Raw genomic sequence first — 26082 nt, forward strand, 5'->3', positions numbered from 1 at the left:
AGGTGAGATAGATTTGAGAAGAGAACTGAAGAGAACAAATTTGTGTATGTATATATTGTATTTTTGTTTCTATTTTATGCCTTTTTTTTTTCCTCCAACTGTCTTTGTCCCACCCCCCCTCCCCTTTTATTATTAATACTCCCCTTACTATTATTATTATTAGACTACTATTATTAATATTATTATCTTATTTTTATTTTTTATTCTTATTTTGCTTTTTATTTTATTTTATTTTATTCATTTATTTTTCCTTTCATGTTTTTCACTAAAAAATGTCATAAATGTTGCAGGAATGTTCCAGTGACTGATAAGATATGTGCTGGAATATGAACTTGAATTCTGCAATAAAGTATTAAAAAAAACGAAAAGAAAAAAGTACATTTTTCATTCATCAGTAATCCCCCCGTAACGCAGTGAGGAGGAATGGAGCGTTACACTGATGCTGCATTCACCTGCAGTCGGGCAGACGGCCGTCGCTAACAAACCAGATGTCATTTTAGTCACAGAAGTCCAGAGAAAGACGGTAAAACAATACCACATCGCCATGACAACATATTGTCAGGTGTATTGTTTTGCCTCGTGCTGACGGACCACTTGTTTACATAGAGGCTTGTTTATGCCGTTACGTGCAGCGGCTGTCGTCCGTCTGCCGTCTAACCGATTTCATGTGAATGCAGCATGAAAAATACGACTGAGTTGCTTGCGATCTACAACCGCACCGCTAGATGGGAGGAATTCCTACACAATGCACCTTTAACCCATCGACCAATCAGCCGTCGGTTTACCTGATGAAGTCCCAGAAGTCCATCCAGAAGAGTCCGTCCTCGGCTCTCTGGGCGCTCAGCTCCCTCTTCAGCGGCGGCGGCCAGCTGGGCCAGTCGTCGGCCCACGGCCCGGTCCAGGAGAACCGGCCCCACGGGTTCCTCAGCTGCAGCAACCTGGACCAAAGGAACCAGGAGAACAGCTTGTTTACACAATATCTTGATGATTTGCCTTGAAAAAGTCTTGATAGCCCTTGAGCTTTTCCACATTTTGTCATGTTACAACCACAAACTTAAATGTGTTTTATTGGGATTTTATGTGATCGACCAACACAAAGTAGAGCTTCATTGTGAAGTGGAAGGAAAGTGATTCATGTTCAAGATAACAGTGTGGCAGCTGGCATATGTGTTCATCCCCTGAGTCAATACTGTGCTGAACCTTCCTCTACAGTTCCAGCTTTAAGTCTTTTGGGGTTTGTCTCTAGCAGCTTTTTTACAGCTTCTGCTCACATTCTTCTTCTTCTCTGCAGCAGCTCCAGTTGAGTCAGGCTCAGAATGGATGGAGAGCGTCTGTGAGCAGCAGGTTTCAAGTCTTTACCACAGATTCTCAGTAAGATTCAGGTCTGGGCCGTTGTAACACATGAGGCGCGTTTCCACTGCAGGAACTTGGGGGTAATATTACGGGGCCAGCCCTGTTGGTGCATGTCTCCACTGCAGGAACCTCCCCCACAGGGCCGCTTACAGGAACCTTTACGGGGCCGAACGGAGTCCCTGCCTGGGGGTCGGTACTCGGATCGGCCCTGAAGAAGTCCTGGTGGGGCTGGAGATTTACTCTGTGCTGATTGGTCAGACTCAAAGCAGGATCATGTGATGCTAAGAGGAAGCCCCAAAATAAGATGCATAACTCAGTAAAAGACGAGAGTAGCAGTAGACCTGGTAAAAAAAAAAGAGTGGTAAATAGGCGATCGCGGGATTACGTGACGAGACGGCTTTTTTTTTTTTAATACAGCGTCTATACTGACAGAAAAAAACAACAAGAGCAGTAAAAAAACAAAAACAAAAACAAAAACGCTGCACAACGACCACACAATGATCGAAACTGTTGCACGTCGCCATCCGAGCCCGGTGGGTCCTGTCTGCAGTGGAGACACGGCCACCGAGAGGAGAGGGCCGAGTGAGAGGACGGTTCCTGTAGAAGTTCCTACCCCCTCCTTTTACCAGGAACTCCTGCAGTGGAAACACGGCTATGGATCTTGGTCTGATCTAAACCAGTCCACTGTGTCTCTGGCTGTGTGTTCAGGCTGGCCGTCCTGCTGGAAGCTGAACCTCTGCCCCATTCTCAAGTCTTTTGCTGCCTCTAACAGCTTTTCCTCCAGGATTGCCCTGTATTTAGCTCCATCCATCTTCCCATCAGCTGTGAGCAGCTTCACCCACAGCATGATGCTGCCATCACCATGTTTTACACTGGGGATGCTGTGTTCATTTGTGCTTGTAACGTGACAAAATGTGGAAAAGTTGAAGGGGTGTGAATACTTTTGCATGGCTCTGTAAATCTGTGTAGTGTTGAAACAAAAAAACATTCTTTTTTTTAAAGATAAAGAGGAAGTGAGCCTGGGGGTAGATTTTCAAAATAAAGCACTTCACCGTGTGTCCTCCTCCTCACCTGTGAGAGTCCACGTCCCGCACGTCGAGGACAGAGTAGGCGTGTCGCGGCCGCAGACCCAGAGACTCGTACTCGCTGTCGTCCACCTTCATGTTGCCGCCGCCACACGACGCCCCCATCAGGAAGCTGAGGGAACAGACAGAGTTTATAATATAAATATTTATCAGACATGTCTTTTTACTTATAAGGTCTTAAAGGAGGAACGCATTCCTGCTCATCACCTCAAAGACTATTTCACTACAAACTCTCAGTTCCACACTTAGCAAAAAAAGGCTCATCTGTACAAGGTTATAAAGGACGTCTGAAACACCATTTAATTTTTGTTTTGTAAATGGAACTGCTCTGGCGTAAGTAATGGATGTTCTGATATTTTATCTTCTTCTGCAATCTCCTTGAAATTATTTCTTGTTTGTTTTATTTGGTTTGTTCTTTAGTAGATGTTTTTTGTTTGTTTTTAAATTTTTAAATTGTACTCTTTATGGTTATTCATATATTTCGATTATTATTCTTTTTGTGTAATTTCCTTGTAAATTTTCATTTATTTCTATGGTCTATATACTTCTGATTGTTCATTTGTATATTTTGTTTTCTTTATTATAATATTACTATATTTTATTGTTAACTATAGGTGGAGGCACCTGATAAGCTCCTTGAGTTTTCGCCTCTTCCTGCACTTTAAACAGGGTTCCTACAGCTTAAGCCAAGTTAAATTTAAGACTTTTTAAGACCTTTTTAATGCCACTTGAAATTAAATTTAAGACAGACATGCATTTGCATTAAACACAAATGCAAGTTAGGGACAATTTTACCCACTTTCCTATGTGGTCCAAGGTGAAGTGACTGCTACATGAATGATTGGGGAGGGGGGCTATGAGTGGGTGAGTGACATCATTACTTATAAGTTTTACTATTTTATTAGTTTTCCTATCATTTTATTGCATTTATCGATTTTTACTGTTTATTACATTTTTTTTATTTATTATTATTTTATTTTATTTTGTTCTGTATTCATTTTTTACTTTTAATCTTTTTAGTCTTAGCATATTTACGGTATAATTTTAGTTATTTTTTATCATTTCATTTAATTATTTTGTTTTATCCAGTCCATAGTGTTTCCTCACGGCAAATTGTAGAGTAAGATAGCGCTTCAGTTGCCTTCTTTTAAAGCTTTATAAAGTGTGTGTGTGTGTGTGTGCGCACGCACGCACGCGTGTATCTGCGTTACTTTGGGTTTTTATTTTTGCTTTGTTTTGTCTGCTTTTATCGTGTAAAGCACTTTGTGCTACATATCTTTTGTATGAAAAGTGCTCTATAAATAAAGTCTGATTGATTGATTGATTGATCATTTAACAGCTGTGTAGTTGTGGATAGGAGATGATAAACTAAAAAGGACACGTTTGCTTGTTCGTATGTTTCCATCCAAAGTGATTCAAATAACTGGGAAATGCGCATTAAAAGAAATTTGAGTTCTGTGTGTTTCCATTAAAAGTACGGACTTTGGTGAAAACTACAAACCCGCCCGAGTTTACCACAGCTGTCCCTTCAAAATAAATGCATAAAAAGTAAAAAAAAAAAAAAACTCGGGAGCTGGTGGCGGTGAGAGATTTAGCGTTGACGGCCGCCACTAACTTCTCTATGTCGGAATGTTACCAATTATTTTGAGATTTGAGACTAATTACAATCATAAAATCCCACTTACCAAGTGTTAACATTTTTAAGACGTTTGAAAAATTGATTTAAGACATTTTAATGCCAATTAAGGCCTTGTTTTTAGATCAATGAATTCAATGCCTTTTAAGACTTTTTAAGGATCCGTAAGAACCCTGTTTAAATTGCTAAATTGTTACTTTCACTTGTGTAATTTTTAACTGTGCAAATAAATAAAATCTAAAAAAACCTCCTCCCTCTCTCACCCTGCTTCTTTGGAGCTGAGCATCTTGGCCCAGATCAGGTCGGTGTCGATGGGCTCCTCTTTGGGGTTGGTGGCGCTGAGCTGCAGGGCCAGAGACTCGCACGGCGCCCCGGTCAGCGTGGACAGACCCTCGATGGCGCGGCCGGCCTGCAGGGCGAAGTACGAGCCGTGCAGCTTGGCCAGAGCTTTTTCTATCAGAGGAACCCAGAGCTGCTTCCTCTGTGCCTGTGGAGACACAAAGATTCATGTTTGTTTATGAAAGGTTTCCTGTTAATACTTGATATCGCAACCAACTGAATAGCGTTCTTTAGCTCGGCCCTTTACGACTGTGCTTTTCCTTCTATGGTCGCTGAGAAATATCAACAACTTTACGGCCGAGTATTAGGGCCACATTGAGAAACCTTTTTTTTTTTCCCACAGACTTGGAGGATAAAGTCATAGTCAATGTCAAGTCATCATATTACAAGAAAAAGTCATAATTCTATGAGAATCAAGTGGCAATTTTATGAGAAAAAGTCATAATTTTACAAAAAAAGTAAAAAAAGAAAATATGAGGGGAAAAAGTAATGATTTTACAAGAAAAAGAAAAAAATCATAATTTTTCGAGAATAAGTGGCAATTTTATGAGAAAAAAGTCATAGTTTTACGTTAAAAGGTCATAATTTTACAAGATTAAAGTGGTAATTTTATGAGATAAGAGAAATGTCACAATTTTACATAGAAAAGGTCATAATTTTACGTAGAAAAATTCAGAATTTTACAAGATTAAAGTGTAGAGTGTAAAGAGGTGCAGAAAGGCGGTTCACCTGAGAGAAGAGGAGGTGGCCGCTGTCGTCACACGGCAACATGTCGTCCACCAGCACCGTGGTCCAGGAGCCGTCCTTACACAGCCGCACCTGATAGGCTCCTTCGGCGCAGAGCGAGCGCGTCACCATCACCTTCTCCACCAGCTCCGGACGTTCAGCCAGGACGGCCAAGGCACTGAGGAACCTGAGGTCACACACACACACACACACACACACACACACACACACACACACACACACACATGATGACCTCATTATTTCATGGTGCCATCACCTCCGTAACCCTTTTCTGCCCATTAAATAAAAACTTTCAGGCTGAGAGATTAAAGGTCCAGTGTGTAATGATTGTCAAGGTTTATTGGAGAAATCTGAATATACTACCCATGAATATATTTGTATAAGTGTTTAATCGCTATAAAATAAAATCTGCTTGGTTTTCGTAGCCTTATAATTATTCTTTTATATCTACATATAACAAGGGTCTTGCTTTAGAGAGTGTCGCCATCTTGCGCCGCCATGTTTGTACCGCAGCATGTTTGTACGGAAAATCCATTTCCAACAAACATTTAAACAAGTGGCTAGTGGCTTAAAATTAAGGACTTTAACGAAACTTAATGAAACGTCTTTAAAGGGACAACGAGGAGTTTCTCCATCGAAAGAACGAAAAATTCCGCGACAATAAAAAAGTCTCATATTAATGTGGATGAATCTACACTACCACTTGTTAATGGCTCCATTTTCGATAAATATATCGTTTTGTCTCTATCGTTATTTTGTTATTATTAGTGGTGGTGGAAATGCTGGGTGAGCCGACCTATTCATGAGAATAACGCCGCCGAATCTCCGTTTATGGTGGGAACTACGACGGTATGTGATCGTCTGACTTTAATTCTTGATGAATGAAAACATGAGTCTGTCTTGCGCCGGTCAAAAAATTTCATGGTGCGCGGAGGCTCATAAATGTAGTGGGAAAACGCTTCGCTTTTCCAAAACTCCTCGTTGTCCCTTTAAAACTAGCAATAACATTCACGTTTGGTGGTCAGAGGTCAAAGGTCACAGCTAGGGTGACCTCACAAAACACTTTTAAGCCACAAGACATCGCACATCGATAATGACAGACTGGGACTAGTCTAAGTGGCGGAGGGATACGACCACGAGGCGGCGGCGGCGGCTCTCGGTTGCTTCCTGTTTCCTGTTTCCTCTCACCAGCAGTTACCCAGAAGTCCCTGCAGGATGTCGGACGGGCGAGGCATCCGGAACACGGACCACTTCACCGCCCGCTCTCGGAAGTTGCAGCAGTTGATTTCTTGTGGACGAAGCCACTTCCTGACGCGGTGCTGGACGCTGTCGCCGGTCGGGAAGCCCACGGACTTCGGACTGGGAGGGAAACTGTCGTCCACAAACGTCACCGCGTTCTGAAGAGGAAGAAGAAGAAGAAGAAGAATCGTCATTACAGCAGAGAGACAACTTGAAACTACGACAACTTTTCCCAGACGAAGGTGATTGTCGTCACTGTTGTTGTTATATAACCTTTACCTTCTTCTTACTGCCCCCTACTGGACTGGAAGTGTGAATGCATTTGCCCTGACTTCACTTCATTACTGTAAGAATCGTCCACTTGATGATACAAGCATGACATTTTTACTCTGTAAGGGTCATTCTTTTGGCGGCCATATGGCGGCCATTTTTCAAGATGGCTTCCAGGTATTGTACCAATATGTCCGATGTAAACATGTAATTATCAAAATCAGCTGATTTTGGTCAAAAGTATTTTATTATGAGTGTCACATTTCATTATTACAAGTGTTGTTTTTGTCATAACAGCTGTGAAATGTTGTATTGAAGATGGCGTGAAAGATGGCCGCATTGAAACCAGTTGGAATAACTCATGATCTATTAAAAATACAGTAGAAACACAGTTTTTTAGTTCTTTACAAAGGTTTTGGGGGGTTTTAGATCCCAATAGACCTGTTAGTTTTCTTGTAAGAGCAGAACTTTAGTAGGTGGAAGAAAGTTGAACCCCAAAAACCTTCATATAGAACCAAAAACTGGTTTCACGGCGGCCATCTTGGACGCCATCTTCAATACAACATTTCACATGGCTGTTATGACTAAAACAACACCTGTAATGATGAAATGTGAGACCCATGAAATACTTCAATTAATTGATAATTACATGCTGATATTGGACATATTGGTACAATACCTGGAAGCCATCTTGAAAAATGGCCGCCATATTGAATTTTCTCTTTTTTCTCAGCGCTCTTTTCCAAAAGAGTGATGCTTAGCGAGTATTGATGCCAAATTTCATGCTTCACTATCACCAAGTGAACGATTCAAATGGAAAACGACATTAATCTGCTGCACAGTGGAAACAATGAAGCTGGTGACATCAGGGGCCATTGGGGTTTTTTTCTTTCCATAAAAGAAATGAGCATTGTTTTTTTAATTTTCTATACAACAATTATCACAACATACAACCTCATGAGTTTGGCCTCGTCCAGTTTTCTCCCTGAACTCAAATATTTTCATTCTTTGTCTCAGTTTAATGCTGATTTTGCCTCTTGTTTTCAACTCGTCGTCTTTTCTCTTTTCTCTCTGTTCTCTGTGACTCATGAGCTCCTTCACCTCATGTGGAAACTATGTAACAGCCGGAGCTGGAGTCGTCCTCGGTGAAGACGGTGGATACTCAGACGACAACAGCTGGATGGCGTCACGGCCCAGGGTGGAAACAGCTGTGCACATCTGCTCCGGTCCAGAGAGCAGCTACGCAGCTACGCTCACATTAACTGGTGTGTGGGTGAAACATTGTGTTTTCAGATTCTGTTCAGTTTGAACACGACACAACTAATTCAAACAGAAAACAATAACAACAACTTCCAAACCTCTAAATAAAGAAGATCAAAAGATGGGTTCCTCTTTTCTACATCTCAGTGAATTATTTTTAATCCACTAGTACAGATTTACTCTGCAGCTCCAGTTTTATTCAGATGAATGTTTTAGGTTAGAAAATATCTAAAAACCTCATGAAAACATTCCAGATACATTTTAAGATTCAATAAAATCTAATTTTAATACCAGTGCGTGTCTGAAACAGCTGAAAAAGAAAGATGGAGGCTTCACATTTGTCCTGTTCTACTACAATTTCTTCTTTATTTTGTCTTTGTCATATTTGTATTTGCACTTTTCTTGTTCTTGCATAAAGACGCAAAATCTAAATCCTAGGAGGTGTGATTACTACTTGGCAATAATAGATTTCTGATACGGATTCTGGAGTTGAAGTTTCATACTAGAAGTTGATCATCTTTCAGATTAAATCTTGGAACTGGGTTCAAAAGAGGAATTTTGGAGAGAATCCATGTTTTAGTTTTGATCTTGTTTTGGAAAATCAAAGATTTCACAGATTTTCACAGCTTTTTATTTTTATATTCTTTCTTTTTAAATTCTATATTTATAAAAACAAACAAACAAAAACCCAGCACAAATGTATTATGGATTACCTAAATTTGGGATTTCCATGATCCAGATTGGAACAACATGAAGTCGATATTTTATAATATGCTAAAGTAGTGAACAAGGCAATTTCTGTACTTAACGAGTGAGACCGGCGCTGAGTCCGAGCGTTTCAGAGCAAAGCAGGAAAGAGCCAGAATGGAGGAGCACAGGCGGCTTGTACAGTATGAGATAGTTATGGAGTTTTTTTATTGATCAAAACTAACAATATTGCCCCACTGGGGTTTCATTTCACATTAAAAGCCCTTGAACTACACTTGAGTTGTGAAATCAACCAAACATCATAGTAACACTGTAATTGCCTGGATATCTGCTTTCGTATCCCTTCAACTGTCATTTTGAGATTTTAATGTTGTTGTATGGTTTTGCTTTGTTTTGGTCTTTTTTTTTTCTTTTTTTGTTTTCTCCCTTGCGTGTCTATATTAATCTTCTTTGAATATATTTTTATTTTTACAGGTTTGCCTGTTTTTTTTTTTCTTTCTTTCACGTGTGGAATTTTTGTTGTTGTTGATGTTGTGGTTGTTTGTTTGTTTACCACGTTCTGTGTAGTATAAGGCGTTTTTATGCTTTTGGACAAAGCTTTTCCTGTATAAATTGAAAAAGTACGACGGAGCATTAGGGCCACAAACTTCGAGAATAAAGTCGTAAATTTACAACTTCATTCTCGTAATTTACGATTTTATTCTCATAAATGTCTGACTTTATTCTTGAGGTTTTGTTTTGTTTTTCTCAATGTGGCCCTAATACTCCGTCGTAATAAAGTAATAAAGATATCTTTAAAAAAAAAAAAAGAAGCCCCTGACATAGAGAGCCGAAGCGGAAGCAGGAAGTAGGAAGTAACGGCCCCATGGGTCCTCAATTCGAAAAAAGTCTCCATACAAATGAACGAGACTCCGAGTTTTATTTCGTGATCCGATTGAATTGTGTCATGAGAAAAAAATATTACCTCTACCTGTTTAAAACATCACGTTTTGTGCCGAGAAATCAGCAGTTTATCGTAAAACGGCAACAGAAGAATGTATTTTGTGTGACGACGCTCTGCGGACTACAGATCTGGTGTCCCACAAAAAATACGTCACCAACTGACACGGGAAAGGAAGGACGCCATGTGGTGACGCGACCTGTAGTCTTTCTGGTTACGGACTCTTCGGAATTTTATTTTACAATAGTTTTACGATAAACTGCTGATTTCTCTTCATGAAACGTGATGTTTTAAACAGGTAGAGGACATATTTTTTTCTCATGGCAAAATTCAGATTCAACGGATCACGGAATAAAACTCGGAGTCTCGTTCATTTGTATGGAGACTTTTTTCGAATTGAGGACCCATGGCGCCGTTACTTCCGCTTCCGCTTCGGCTCTCTATGAGCAGAATAGTTCGTCTTCAAACCGACTAGACTTCATCACAGTGAATGGCCCTGGTTGTTGTTGTTGTTGTGTGTTTGTGTCGCACCTCTCTGCAGAAGCTGACGATGTTCTCCCACAGCTCCTTGGCCTCTCCCTCGTCGCTCTGCCTCAGCGCCTCCACCAGCATGCTCTCCTTCCTGCGGTGCGGCGGCGGCGGCGGCGGCCTCAGCAGCGCGGCGTGCTGCTGCGGCGTGTGGCAGGCCAGGCAGTGCTTGGCCCGGACCTCGTTGATGAGCGTGCACGCCGGACACGACCACTCCTCCGTCCTGTTGACGGGCGGGAACAACACGGAGGAGGCGTCGGCCGCCGGCGACAGAGGCGACATCTCCTCCTTCAGGATGCTGAGCCTGCGGCCGGACGGCGGCGGCTGCGACGGCGGCTCGGGCTGCGACACGGCGAGGGAAGACGGAGACGGGCTGATGCTGTGAGTCTGACTGAGGCAAACATCTGGAGGAGGAACCTCTCTGCGGCTGCAGGGAACCGGGTGGTTGTGACCTGACGATAGAGAGGTCACAATTACTGGTTTTCATTATATAATCGTTAAAGGAATAGTTCACTCAAAATTTAAATTAACTCATTATCTCCTCACCCTCATGTGGACTAAGGGCTGGGATAAGTTTCAGAGTCCTCCGTGGCTTCTCTGAGTTACAGGGGGTCTCGGCGTAGCAGTGCATGTCCATATGACGGTTGCAAATGGATACCAACTGTCTTCGTCACAAAAAGACACACCAAAAAACATCCAAATACCTCCATGCTGCTCGTATGTAATGTCCCTCTTGTATGGAAGCCCCGATTCCCGGTTCGTCCAAAGAGGAGCTTCGAGAAGCTTCCGCTACAAAACAAGCTTGAAATATAGACTTATTTAAAATTTTTTCGGAACAATTTCGCATTTCGGGGCTTCAGCACAAGACGGACATTACATACGAGCAGCATGGAGGTATTTGGATGTTTTTTGGTGTGTCTTTTTGTTACAAAGACAGTTGGTATCCATTTGCAACCGTCATATGGACATGGACTGCTACGCCGAGACCCCCTGTAACTCAGAGAAGCCACGGAGGACTCTGAAACTTCTCCCAGCCCTTAGTCCACATGAGGGGGAGGAGATAATGAGTGAAATTTCAATTTTGGGTGAACTATCCCTTTAATCGCGGTATTTAACGCCACAATTAATTAATCGTAAAGATTCCTAAATACTGTCAGATGATGTCAGAACCATATCAGCAGATGTGGGGCGCCAAAGTGAAGGTAAATGCGCAGATACCGGTTCATTTATATTTACAGTACCTAACATCACACTGAATTGGGAGGAATTTAAATGTAAGTTTGTAATTTGTAAAAAGAATAAAATAAACTTAAACAATTTGTATAGATGACACTTAATGACTTAAAGGGATACTTCACCCAAAATCAATAATTCACCAATCATCTACTCACTGCTACAACAAGGTAAAAAACAGAGATCACTATAACTTTTTCTGAACAACTTTTTCATGTGGCGGCTTCAGGACACTTGGGTCAGTACAGACGAGCAGTATGGAGGTATCTGGATGTTTCATAGTCTGTGTTTTGGACGATTCAAAGGTGAACTCTATCCACTGCCATTATATGAAAACCCGTTACCAGCCGGACCCCCCCTGGAACTCCTAAAGCGTTTTGATGACTCTGAACGTTCTCCAAACCCTTCCTTGGCATGACGGAGAGGAGATGATTGGTGAATTATCGATTTTGGGTGATAATTATATATAGTAACATTTGAAGCATTTCCCCAGGGGGATTAATAATTGGTCATATATTAATAGATACTTAAAATATTTAGCAATTTAAGTATATTTTGCTATATTTGATTTTACACATTCATTAATAATTGTGATAATCGTAACACCGTGACTATTTCTAAGTCTATAACCGTGACATCACTACCTGACGAGGACGAGGAGGGCGTGGTCGTGTAGGACGCCTCCACGGGTAAACACTCTCTGGTGGATATGGAGAGCGAAAGCCCCCCCGCCGCCGCCGCCGGCTCCATCTCTGTCTGCTGCTGCTGAATTGAATTGAATTGAATTGAATTTATATTTATTTACGTGTCGTGCACCAATTAAGGCGCCCATGCAGCCTATAAGGGCTTACAAGACACATTATCATCATATTTAGACACCAAACTAAATCATCAGAGCACAGACAAAACCAAACAAAAACAGAAACCACATGGAGTTCACATAAATAATTCACTCTTTCTTTTTGACCAGGCACTTTTTATGAAAGTAGCTATAGTAAAGAACCATTCCAACTTTACCTCATCATCAACCCAAAACAACTCAGGTTTCACATTTTGCATTTTCTGAAACAAAAACTGCCTGTTCTGGCTTCGTCATATAACGGACAATGAAACACAAAATGCAGTTCATCCTCAATTACATTTAAATTACATAATGTGCAGAGTCTTTCATCCTCAGGTACTGAGTTAAACCTACCAACTTCTATTGCCAGAGGGAGAATCCAGCCCTCAACTGGGCACATAAAGATCTCTTGGATCTATCCAGTGGCAAAGTCACATAGGGTTCTGAACAATATACATTTTTCAATTGGCAATAGGTTCTGAGCTTTGGTTTAAACCAGATATCATTAGCCCATTTTTCTTTATACTCAAGAAATAACTTATGTTTTACAAAATTAACATTACAAAGCAAACCTGCTGCTGCTGCTGCTGCTGAGCTCCCGTCTGGTCGCAGACGTCGGGCATGAGCAGCGCCTCGGCGGGGATCTGGGGGAGGGACAGTTTGCGTGGGCCGCCGCAGGCCGAGCAGGACATGGAGGTGGGCGTGTTCTGCAGCGTGCACCTCAGGCAGTCCCACGTCAGGTCCTGCTGCTCCGCCGCCGCCTGCTGCCATAGATATATACAAGAAGACTAGATGACTCACCCACCGCTGCTGCCCAATGACAAAGCGTAGCCAGTACGGCGGCCATCGTGGGACGGGCAACTCTCTCCCTCAGAGCATTAAAGGGATAGTAGCATTTTTTTAAAGTGGGGTTGTATGATCTACAAATAGCCCCTAAGTACTTTAATTGCAGTAGAAGACTCTCTGCACTCCTCCCGTTAGCAACGCCAGCCCATAATAGCCCTGCCCAGAGATTTACAACATACATTGTTGTGAATGGACCCAAAGAAACGGCCTATTTTCACGGCCTAAAAGAGGTTTTACCTGAAAAAAAATACACAGTTCCATTGTTCGCTATAATATAATTTTTTCCAGCCCCAGGGTTAGCGCCCGCCGATCAGCAGTTGGTTCGGTCCGAATAAAAACTGTGTTTTTCCTGCACTTTGAAAGGCTGGAAAAAATTATTAGTGCAGAGAGTCTTCTACTGCAATTAAAGTACTTAGGGGCTATTTGTAGATCATACAACCACACTTTAAAAAAATGCTACTATCCCTTTAAGTCTATGGTGCATGTTCTGCTATAATGACCATAACTTGCTCAGTTTTTGTCCGATTTCAAAACGGTTTGATTTTTTATGAACGTTTATGCAGTTATGATGCAGCATACTTAAAGCAGAAGTAAGTGATATATTTGTGTTAATATAAGTCTTAAATAGTTATATCTTCCGACAGCAATCACTTCTATAGAGTGTTTGGTCTGAAACACGGGTCTGTCAGTCACTCTGCTCTGCTCTGAGCCGAGGAGAAAACATTTATCGTATCCTACAGTTTTTATCCAATGAGGAGAGAGAACGGCATGCAGGGCTGTGTGTGCAGCCAAGGGACGCCGTGAATGTGGCGACGTAGGGACGAGGACTGTTATGGTGCGTTCAAGGAAACTCGTGTTTTTCCGACCTGTGAACTCGTACCAGTTCGATCTGGTACGAGTTCACCGGTCGGAAGTTACGAGTGGCCGTTATAGTGACTTTCACAGGTAAAACAGGTCGGAAAAACACGAGTGGGTTGCCTGGAACGCTACAAAGTCATAAGTTGTGACTTGAAGCTGTAATTTACGATTTCAAAAGCCTGCCTGGAACGCAGCATTAGCCAAAACGACCGGACCACTTACTTCTGCTTTAAAATCACGGATCATTTTAATCATGTACTTTTATTTTGTAAAAGTAACATTATAGTGACATTATGCAAATAGTTAAAGTAATAGCTACATACTGATTTATTTTTCATAGAGTTATGAATCGTTTTTTTTTAATGAAGATGACTGGATCACCTATCTACTGCACTGTAACTGCAGCCAGAGGCAGAGACAGTTGCCCGTTCCAATATGGCCGACTGTGAGCGACGCCTGCATGTGTGTAGTCTGATCGATCTCCCCCCTTGCCTGCTGCTGCTGCTGCTGCTGCTGCTGCTTCCTGCTGTGCTGCCGGCTCTGCTCGGCGGCCGGCGGCCTCAGGGGGCCGGAGCAGCTGCTGGAGCGCTGGGGGCGGAGCTGGAGCTGGAGCTGATGATCCTCCAACGAGTCGTAGCCGCAGAGCGAGCAGGCCGGGCTGCCGCGCGAGTTGGCCAGCGTGCAGCGAGGGCAGGACCAGCCGCCGTCCTCCCTGCCCGACCCCCCCGGCCCCGTCCAGCGGGCGTCGGGGCGGCGCCGCGGGGCCTCGCAGATGGAGCAGCGGGGGGCGCCGGCTGCGTTCAGGAAGGTGCAGCAGCCACAGGCCCACTGGCTCCTCTGCATGGGCATCGAACCTGAAGAGAAACTGGAGGGAGAACAGATCAATATGTATCAGAATCAGAAAAACATTTGGTAACACTTTACTTGAATAGGTATTCATAAGATTGACATAACACTGTCATAACTAGGGGTGGGAGAAAAAATCGATTCACATATATATCGTGATATCTTTTTTGACGATTTTTAAATCGATTTTTTTTGGATTCTTTTTTTTTTTTTTTTGAAATTTTTTGGAATATTGTGCAATGTGCATTTGTTCGCCTTTTTTACATACAGAGAGTACAGGTTTTGAAAAGGGTTTAAGTTCACTTTATAATGGAGTATGTTAATTTATAGGCCACTACAGTATTTGTGTGCGGATAAATGTTAAAAATTCAGACTAAAAATCGAGAGAATCGGCAATATTGTAGAATCGCAATTTAAATCGAATCGCCATCCAAAAAATCGTAGAAGAATCGAATCGGGAGAAAAGCGTATCGTTCCAGCCCTAGTCATAACCATGACATAACAGCTGTCATAAACATCAATGAATACTTATGACAGCTGTCGTTAAGTGTCATTTGGTAAGTTATGTCACTTTTGATGCAAAGTTGACATTGTTTGAGATGTTTTTGTTCTGACAACTTGACATAAAGACAATTTAAACTGTCATAGCAGACCTAATGGACAAACTTTAAAAATGATGTCAAGTTGTCAGAACAAAAACATCTCAAACAATGTCAACTTTGCATCAAAAGTGACATAACTTACCGAATGACACTTAACCACAGCTGTCATAAGTATTCATTGATGTTTATGACAGCTGTTATGTCAATCTTATGAATACCTATTCAAGTAAAGTGTTACCAAACATTTATTGTCCCCTGCAAAGAGCTTTTTTGACGTGTTCACAGATAGAAAAAGAAGCACAAGTTAAAAACACAGTACATACAATACAGAATAAAGACTAACCCTAACCCATAAAAAGAGTTCATGGTGAAGTGATGAGATGAATGATTTTTTTCACTAAGTTTGTCCTTGCTTGAGGAGCCTGTAGTGATTCCATTCATAACCATCCAAGAGCGTCTGCACCTCACACAACTTTTAGACGGCATTGATAAAGATCTGCATGTATAAGCACTATCCAGGCTGTATGAGGACAGACAGAGGTGTAAACATGTGGACATAAAGTAAAGTACCACTTCATACGCTCCACTGTGACTGATGGAAAGGTGTGTTTGGAGGATTGTCCAACTGACCAGATGGAAACAGATTGGATGACTAAACCTGCAAGTTTGCTAAGTTTATGTTTGGAGATGACAAAAAGAAAATTATTATTTTGTAAATGAGATAGATAGATAGATAGATAGATAGATAGATAGATAGATAGATAGATAGATAGATAGATAGATAGATAGATAGATAGATAGATAGATAGATAGATAGATAGATAGATAGATAGATAGATAGAACTTTATTCATCCCAAAGGAAATTCTTCTGCCAGGATGCTTCAAAGGGAAATGTGCAAGGAAGATGTTTTTCTTTTTTATGTAATAATGTGAGAGCAAGTGGGGGTGTTGTGACGTGTTGTTTTCATTGATGATGGGCAAACTTAATTTGTGATGGACGCTGACAGGCCTGTCTGCTGGGCATGGATAATAAATTAATAAATAAATATTATGTTTTAGGTTTAGGTTGGTTAGTTTGTAGGGAATCTCTACAAATTTGGACTAAAAGATGAACTGAATTACATTTGGTGATCAAAAGGTCAAAGGTCAAAGCAAGCTGCTGCTACTTTTCAAGCATTCGTTGTTAATTGATTTGAACATTGGCCTTGTTGTTTGGTACACGATAACATGTATTAATCATTTTATCTGTCTTTACTTTTCTCTCTTTTTAATATGTTCAAAATAAAGAATAATCAATCAATCTATCCAATCTCCAGTCTGACTCTGGGACTTAACCTGGAACTAGTCCGTGGTGGCGGAGGGATACGACTTCTCCTCACAGGTAATAATAATTAAAGTTCTGAGCTGATTTTGTCTCATTATTAATAGTCACGTTCACGTGTCGGCAGCTGAGCCGTGGTGAGGAGCAGAAACACGAGAACTGTCTTCATGTGAAAACTCTGGATTCAATCTCTGGAGAGCAAAAGGCAGAAAGAAGCCGCCGGAGCCGCAGCAGCAGAGGAGGAGGGAAAAATCCAAATATAAACGACTGCATTAACACTTCTTGCATTTTCTACCCTGTGGCGGCTCAGGGGGAGAAAATTAAAATGCATGAATATGGAAATGATAGAACAGAAGCAGAAGAAGAAGAAGAAGAAGAAGAAAAAGTAGAAGAAACAGAAGCTGCACCACAGTTTAAACTGTTTCTGTTCCCTCACGTTCGGTCTCGGCCCGACGCCAAACACAGAGACACAGCCACACGTCTGAGATCCGTGCTGCTGATTGTGCTCGGAGCAGACCCAGATTATCTGAGCTGAGCCGAGGACGGCGTCGGGCCGGAGGAGCCGAGGTGGAGGAGGGGGGGCGGGGGGTGGAGGGGGGGTTGTCTCTGTGGAGACTGGCCCACATTTTCTCAGTGGCTTTGGCATCGGGCCTGAAACTCCCGGCACAGAGCGACCTGGACGGAGCGGAGCAGAGCAGAGAGCTGCAGAGCTCAGGTGTTTCACCTGGAGCACAGACACTGTTCCACAGTCAGATCACCTGCTGCTGAATGTTAATATTTACTACACTATAAACTTCACAATATTATCTGTCCTCTGTCTTCCATGCTTATGATTTTTTATGAATTTGCACTTTAAAGAAATAGTTCACCAATAAATGAAATCTAGTCATCCCCCTCATGCTGATGAACAGGGCCGTTGCTAAGAATTCTGGGCCCCCTGAAAGAATACTTAAGTGGGCCCATGACTTTTCCACTTTTTTTTTCTTAGACTACGTATGTATTATCATTTTTTATTTAGCCTACTTTGTTTTGATGCTAATGCAGATTACTATGAGTATTAGTCAGGGTCTTATGCAGAATAAATCAGTCATACAAAGATTAGACTACTGGGGTTTTTTATGGGCCCCACTGGGCGCTGGGCCCCTAGAATTATCATCACCTCTCTCCCCTATACAACGGCCCTGCTGATGAATCCGCTGGAGTAGTTTTTTATTCCTCAAAGTGCATCTGGAGACCCGGGAGGCCGGTTCCTCGTCCAACCAAAACTTTACTGTATATGAGAGTAATAGGGCCCGACACAAAAACGTCCATAAAACTACACAAAAAACATTTAATATTCCTCCACACTGCTCGTCCACTGCAATCCAAGTGTCCTGAAGGGAGACAGTCCAGAGTTTACTGGAAATGACGACATTTAGGCAAGTCCGGTTTCCAGTAAACTCTGGACTATCTCCCTCTTGGATTGCAGTGGACGAGCAGTGTGGAGCAGCAGATATTTAAATTCTATTCTTTCTATTATAAACCTTTTTTAGTGACCAAACAGTTCATTAATTAATCATAGATAACTGTCAGACTAGATGAAGCTAGAAAACTTACATGAAAGTTAGGCCAACTTTTAATTATGAATTATATTAAATTAACCTTCTAAAACAGAGTCAAAGCTCCTGGATAATTTCCTGATAATTGAGGTGTTAAGGGCTTCAAAGCTGTTATTAATCAGCAGTTATAAAATGTGTCACCTTACTCCCTCTAGATCTTTATCTGATTGGTTTAATCGTGATTTTTTTTTTCTCACCTCAAACACTTTTGTAATTAAGAAGTTTGTTCTTATGAATCAGGTCTGACAGTTTGCAGCTTCAGTGCATTGACTTTATTTATAGAGAAAACACCATTTTTTTGTCCTGATGTCTTCTTTCACAAGACATTTAGACACGAGTCTGAAGTGTCGCATGCTGCACCTCGTCCTCCACCCGCTGTGACGGTGCACGGGGAAAACGATTTATGTTCAACATGAAATGATGGAAACAGTTTTCTGCTGCACAGAAGCTCAAAGTAAAAGATTCATCATCATTTAAAGCTTCAAAAGACGTTTGTGTTAAAGCTCCATACAGTATAAAGGTAGATGTTTGTGTTAAAGCTCCTTCAAAATAAAGGTAGATGTTTGTGTTAAAGCTCCATACAGTATAAAGGTAGATGTTTGTGTTAAAGCTCCATACAGTATAAAGGTAGATGTTTGTGTTAAAGCTCCTTCAAAATAAAGGTAGATGTTTGTGTTAAAGCTCCATACAGTATAAAGGTAGATGTTTGTGTTAAAGCTCCATACAGTATAAAGGTAGATGTTTGTATTAAAGCTCCATACAGTATAAAGGTAGATGTTTGTATTAAAGCTCCATACAGTATAAAGGTAGATGTTTGTATTAAAGCTCCATACAGTATAAAGGTAGATGTCCATGTGTAGTGTGATTATAAAGCAGCTCTAGGTTCTATATTAATACTGTGAAAGTATCAAAGCCTCAGTCCACAGAGAAATGCACACAGCCTGTATTCAGAAACTGAGCCTTTAAAAACCAGCCGTCAGGACTTCTGTCACTTTGTGATGTCACAACAAAGCCCCGCCCCCTCACCACCTGGACCCACCATCCAACAACTTGCAGGATTTGGTTTCTCTGAGTGTTTTATTCTGAAATCTGCTCTATTTTTATTTGATTATTTTTTTCACAGGAGAAAAAGAAAATATTATTATACTATATTTATATTATATATATGATAATAATACAATAATAATAATTAAATACGTATTTTTAATGATTAAATCTCTCTTCTTTCAGGGCCTCCAACAACTTTGCAGGATTCTTTTTTTTTTTTGAGCGTTTTATTCTGAAATCTGCTCTGTTTTTATTAGATCACTTCAGGAAACAGTCACTGTTATTGAGAGATGTAAAACCACGCTGACATGGACTGATCAACATTTCAAAATAAAATATGAAGCTTAACAATCTCTGGAACTACTGATTTTTGAGACTGAGAACAAAAGTAATTGAATCTATTTTATGAGTCTCTGTGTTTATTGTTCTTTTCTTCCAGACGTCCCTGTTTATGAAGTGCACTCTGATCTCTCTGCACCAGACGTGATGCTGAGTGGTCTGGTCTGCAGATCTGAATCCCCTCTGGAAAGCTCATATGAGCTTCTCCAGACCAATCGTCTGCCCTCCAATCACCAGGGATTTCCCCGGTGGCGTTACATTTCCTGTCAGCGAGTAACTTGACTCTCGCTGGCCGGGACAGTGGGGCAGCAGAGAGGGGACGGACGCTGCCGGACGGAGGAGAGATGCCGTACGAGACAGAAGATACAGGAATAATTCATAAGTGGAGGTTTGAGGACGCTCGGGGAGACTGAGGTTTATTTTATATCGACCGGCTCGTGAAGAATTCATGACGACGTTGCTCCACTGTAGAATATGAATTAAATATCCACTCCGTTCAGCCGCTGCATTAAAAGGCGCAACTTGTGGCGTATTGTCATTAATAAATCATCATAAAACTCACAAAACGACGGTCGCAGAGAGGAAGAAACTCACATCGGGAACATGTGTCTGGGTCCTGTTTTCTGGAGCTCAGAAGACACCGACACTCAGAGAGACGTGTCAGAGCAGCGGCAACAACAGCTGGAAAAAGTCCAGGGACGTTAGTGAGGACGTGTTGAGTCCGGCTCTGTCCTAACTTCTTCAAAACTACTGTTTTAAAGGGATAGTTCACCCAAAATTCTAATTTATCTACTCACCCTCATGTGGACTAAGGGCTGTGAGAAGTTTCAGAGTCCTCCGTTCCTTCTCTGAGTTACAGGGTGGTTCCTTGCAGCAGTATTTGTCCATATAATGGTTGTCAATGGATACCAACTGTCTTTGTCCAAAAAGACACACGACAAAACATCCAAATACCTCCATGCTGCTCGTCTGTAATGTCCCTCTTGTATTGAATCCCTGACATGAGAAATTGTTCCGAAAAGAATTAAATAAGTCTATATTTTAAGCTTGTTTGTAGAGGAAGCTCCCAGTGTCTCAGTTCACTGCTCTTCCTGTGTCAGTGCAAAAAGAAGAAAAAAGAAAGTTGACCACCATTATATGGACATGCACTGCTACGCCGAGACCCCCTGTAACTCAGAGAAGCCACGGAGGACTCTGAAACTTCTCCCAGCCCTTAGTCCACATGAGGGGGAGAAGATAATGAGTGAAATTTGAATTTTGGGTGAACTATCCCACACATCCTCTACGACTACTATATAGCTACTGTAAATTCTCAAATAAAAGCCGAGTGTCAAACAGCAGGTGAAGCAAACAAAAGCCTGAAGCTTTTTCTATTGGAGGATTCACGGTTCTCATAATATCATCAGTCCGACACAGATGCTGCAGATCTTAAAGGGATAGTTCAACATTTTGGCAAATTGGCCCATTGCCATAATCCCTATAGTCATTATAGCAGTAGATTCGTTACCTTTTAATTGTCGGTGCAAGCTATTTTTAGAACGGCGGAGCAGAGCCGTGAGCTGCTCAGAGCTACGCTACGGAGGCTCATTATGGGATTTCTTGGTTTCCCTCTTCAAACTCATCAAATACACAATCCAACAACTCCACAACGCTCTGGTGGACAAGTTGTGAGCTGCACATTCACCACGCTATGAGATAATAACACAACGTTACCACACAGAGTTGTTTTAGAGGGAAATACAGAGACTGCTTGAGAAAACTGTCCCTCTTGACTATTCGAGTCATAGAGAGAGACTTACGAGATGTAATATTCAGACATGCAAACTTGTCGTAGGAGGAAAAGGTATTTTTTAAAAGTAAACTACTACAAAAAGTCCTTTTTAATAACTTTCTAGATCAAAACCAGATGGTCGAAGCTCATCGTGGCTTTTTCTTTTAACGTTTTAACATGGGAGTCTAACATGGGATTGACTCACTGTTGGAGACTCACTCTAGTGGTCAGGGGAGGAACTGCAGCTTCTCTGAGGTTGATGCTCACTAACTGGATGTAAGTTTATAAAAACACCTAGAAATGATTATATATAAATTATTCATTTTACCTTCAAAAGAATCAACAAAAATCTCTGTTTTTATCCCCAAATTTTGCCCCCAACATCAGCACACACGCTGTGTTAGTTCTGAGCGAGCGAACTGTTTGGTGACCTCGGGTTCGCATGTCTGCTTTTTTTTGCTGATAATGTCGTTACAGAGGGTTTTAAATGAAATATTAAATGGCCTGTGGCGTCGAGGCTGCCTGCTCTGCACCGGTTCACCCAGTGTCTCAACCTCGGGCTGTGGAAAACACAACATGTTTATCAGAGGAAGTGAAGTGTCCCGGGGTTTTGTTTATGAGCAGATGAGGAGGGTGTGAAGAGCCGAGTTCACACTGAATCTACACGTAAAGGCTGAGACACGACCACACAAACACACACAAACACACACAAAGACAAACAGAGATGAACAAACAGGGTTCACAGGAATTTTCTCTAGACTCGAGTATTAAACTGATGTTGGAGGACAACAGCAGGTTTCTGCAGCGTGTTACAGTGAGAGCGTCTCAGCTCAGAGGAGCACGACTCGTTAAAGAGATAGTTAACCCAAAATTGAAATTTCACTCATTATCTCCTCTCCCCCTCATGTGGACTAAGGGCTGGGAGAAGTTTCAGAGTCCTCCGTGGCTTCTCTGAGTTACAGGGGGTCTCGGCGTAGCAGTGCATGTCCATATAACGTTTGCAAATGGATACCAACTGTCTTCGTAACAAAAAGACACACCAAAAAACATCCAAATACCTCCATGCTGCTCGTATGTAATGTCTGTCTTGTACTTAAGCCCTGAAATGCGAAATTGTCCCGAATTGGGAAGAGGACAGACCCTGGTTCGTCCAAATTTGACGAACCGGGAAGAGGAGCTTCGAGAAGCTTCCGCTACAAACAAGCTTGAAATATAGACTTATTTAAAGCAGAAGTAAGCGATATTTTTGTGTTAATATAAGTCTTAAATAGTTATATCTATAGAGTGTTTGGACCGAAACACGGGTCTGTCAGTCACTCTGCTCTGCTCTGAGCCGAGGAGAAAACTTTTCTTGTACAGGGGTAGACAATAAGGGAAATTTGCCACTGGCCCGCTTTTGAAGATCACTGGCCCCACCATTCTAACCACTGGCCCAGGACAATAGGTATCGATCCCCATATTAACGAAAAACAACATATCCCAGCCAATTCCTGCGGTCTCGCCATCGAGGCTGGAACTTTCTGATACCATTACTAGTCAATTTCCAACATTCTTGATACTTATTCAATACCACAATCTTGTAGTTTCTTGAGATTTTGGGGGATTATTTTGTTATATGTATTTTAGTGATTATGTATGAGTTGGTATATTTGTGTTTAATTTTTGTATGTTGTTATTTATTTGAGTCTGAGGATTTATATCCTGTATCAGATATTTTTCATTCAATTTCATTAAAGAAGGTCAAAAAAAGTGCTTTTAAATTCATCAGGCTACTTTATTTAATAAATAAATAACTGTTTCACATATTTAGCCTCCACTGTGGTTTAACAATGAAGTAAAAACAGAGTTAAAATGGTAAATATGCCTCAACACAAACATGAAGTTATGTAGTCATTACTTTTATCCTCCAAGTAGTTCAGTGATATAACTGTTGTTCTCATTCATTCACGTTTAGGCTGTTTCCACAGATTGGTGCAAAACTGACTCATTGTTTCATTTTCAGCTCAGTTTTGCGTTTACACACGTTTTTTTGTTGTTGTTATTATGGTCTAAATGTCACGTGCACCACCGCTGTGGCGCACACCGAACAGCTGGCGCCCCAGCGCGAGCTCTGGCCCGTGTGTAACGTTCGCGTCGGTCCCGACAGGACTCGACCCGACGCGCTGAGGAGGAGGGAAGTTTCATGGTTAAGAAAAAGGTTTTTATCGGTTCTTGTGACGACCTTCTATCAGCAGCAGTGAGTGAGCTGGAGCTGCAGCTGCAGCTGCTTGCAGGTGGTGCTGACGTGCCAGGGCACAGCGCTGGCTGCGCACAGAAAGTAGATGTCTCTGTCGTTGATCGGGTCGGGATCTCTTAGCACTAATTACCGAGACGATTTGACAGTTATCATTTCAAACCACAGGGATTTAATGTGAAATTAGATTTATTTATTTACTTGTTATATTTTTTTCAAGGCATTATTTTCACTGGCCCCACCGGGCCAGTGTTTGGAGCGTTCTGGTGGCCCTGACGGTTTGAAAAGTACGTCCGGGCCACCGGGCCATTTATATTGTCGACCCCTGTTGTATCCTACAAGCTTTATCCAATGAGGAGAGAGAATGGCATGAAGGGCTGTGTGTGCAGCCAAGGGATGCGCGTGAATGTGGTGACGTAGGGACGAGGACCAATAGATCCATGACGAGGGCGGGCGCTGCTAACTCCATCGGCTGACAAGAAATTAGCCAAAACGACCGGATCGCTTACTTCTGCTTTAATTTTTTTCGGGACAATTTCGCATTTTGGGGCTTCAATACAAGACGGACGTTACATACGAGCAGCATGGAGGTATTTGGATGTTTTTTGGTGTGTCTTTTTGTTACCAAGACAGTTGGTATCCATTGACAACCGTTATATGGACATGCACTGCTACGCCGAGACCCCCTGTAACTCAGAGAAGCCACGGAGGACTCTGAAACTTCTCCCAGCCCTTAGTCCACATGAGGGGGAGGAGATGATGAAATTTGAATTTTGGGTGAACTATCCCTTTAAACTGATGTTGGAGGACAACAGCAGGTTTCTGCAGCGTGTTACAGTGAGAACGTCTCAGCTCAAAGGAGCACGACTCGTTAATGAAATATAAAACTCATTAGGTCTGATGTTACACTCACTGATGTTTATTATCTGAACCAGCACGAGTCTGTTGACAGGTTTTCTGCTCGTCTGAGAGAAGAGGCATTTTTCCTCAGGGGGGATCCCACTGTTCCTCGCATTCGCCTTCACGACCACAATGCTTTGCCAAATGCTGCGTTTAAAGGGATAGTTCACCCAAAATTCAAATTTCACTCATTATCTCCTCCCCCTCATGTGGACTAAGGGCTGGGAGAAGTTTCAGAGTCCTCTGTCCCGTCTCTGAGTTACAGGGGGTCTCGGCGTAGCAGTGCATGTCCATATAATGGTTGTCAATGGATACCAACTGTCTTCGTAACAAAAAGACACACCAAAAAACATCCAAATACCTCCATGCTGCTCGTATGTAATGTCCGTCTTGTATTGAAGCCCCGACATGAGAAATTGTTCCGCCGGTCCGCGTGATTTGCACTGACACAGGAAGAGCAGTGAACTGAGACACTGGGAGCTTCTGCTGCAAACAAGCTTAAAATATAGAGTTACTTAATTTTTTTCAGAACAATTTCTCATGTCGGGGCTTCAATACAAGAGGGACATTACAGATGAGCAGCATGGAGGTATTTGGATGTTTTTTGGTGTGTCTTTTTGGACAAAGGAAGTTGGTATCCATTCACAACCGTTATATGGACATGCAGTGCTGCACGGAGCCCCGCTGTAACTCAGAGAAGCCACGGAGGACTCTGAAAATTCTCCCAACTCTTAGTCGAAATTAGAATTTTGGGTGAACTATCCCTTTAATGACTCCCCGGGAAACTCAGACTGCTCTCCCTCTCTTCCCCTCTTACCTGCGCTCTCGGTGCCTGCTGGGTCGGGGAAGCTGCCGAGGGATGAAGCTGCTCTGGCTGCTCCTCAGACAGCCCATGACGGGGGAGGGGGGCAGGGCTGCACCCCGGGGGGCAGCTTCACCCTCGGCCTCGTCAACGAGGGAGGAGGTGGAACTTCCCATGATGCCGCTGGCTCTAAGTGGAGAGGCCCTGAAAGAAGAGAGAATAAAACACTCAGAGAAACTAAAAATCCTGCAAAGTTGTTGTTGGATGGTGTTGTCCAGGTGGTGGTGAGGGGGCGGGGCTTAGTTGTGACATCACAAAGTGACAGGAAGTCCTGACGGCTGGTTTAAAGGCTCAGTTTCTGAATCCAGGCTGTGTGCATTTCTCCAGGGTATATACCGTAGATGACCATTTAGTAGCCCGGGCGTTTAATATGCTAAATCGACTTGGACCCCAGGCGTTTATAAGAACCAGGCGCGTATTTGCAACCGGCTACAATTTATTTTTGCAATGAGCAGCACCAGACCATCATGCAAAGAACGAAGAGGTCACCATAGCACCACTGGAACAAAACTACTTTTTCCCCCGACGCATCTTTATTGACATCAGACAATAAATACAAAGACAGTTTGTCTGTGTTACCGCGACACAGGGAGCTGATCAGAGCAGTGTTATGAACGTTAACGGAAGGGGGGGTCGATAATAATAATTTCAACACTGTACATTAGCGCATTTATCTATA

General features: G+C 42.2%; 1 protein-coding gene across 1 annotated transcript in view; it reads right to left on the reverse strand.

Annotated features, from left to right (window-relative positions):
* Positions 1–26082, reverse strand: part of LOC146982380 (calpain-15-like) — a 37418-nt gene that overhangs the window by 8361 nt on the left and 2975 nt on the right. Inside the window, exons 2-12 of the mRNA XM_085783377.1 lie at positions 25359–25547; positions 14404–14748; positions 13704–13707; positions 12776–12943; positions 11983–12097; positions 10109–10557; positions 6349–6557; positions 5143–5326; positions 4338–4561; positions 2425–2550; positions 786–938 (exon numbers count right to left, since the gene is read on the reverse strand). Of these exons, the coding sequence (XP_085639503.1) occupies positions 786–938; positions 2425–2550; positions 4338–4561; positions 5143–5326; positions 6349–6557; positions 10109–10557; positions 11983–12097; positions 12776–12943; positions 13704–13707; positions 14404–14748; positions 25359–25519 (2138 nt within the window). The 5' untranslated portion in view covers positions 25520–25547. The remainder of the gene's footprint in view (positions 1–785; positions 939–2424; positions 2551–4337; positions 4562–5142; positions 5327–6348; positions 6558–10108; positions 10558–11982; positions 12098–12775; positions 12944–13703; positions 13708–14403; positions 14749–25358; positions 25548–26082) is intronic.

This window comes from Trachurus japonicus, chromosome 8 (genome assembly GCF_045865225.1).
Source record: "Trachurus japonicus isolate A0001 chromosome 8, Traja_1.0".
Lineage (NCBI taxonomy): Eukaryota > Metazoa > Chordata > Actinopteri > Carangiformes > Carangidae > Trachurus > Trachurus japonicus.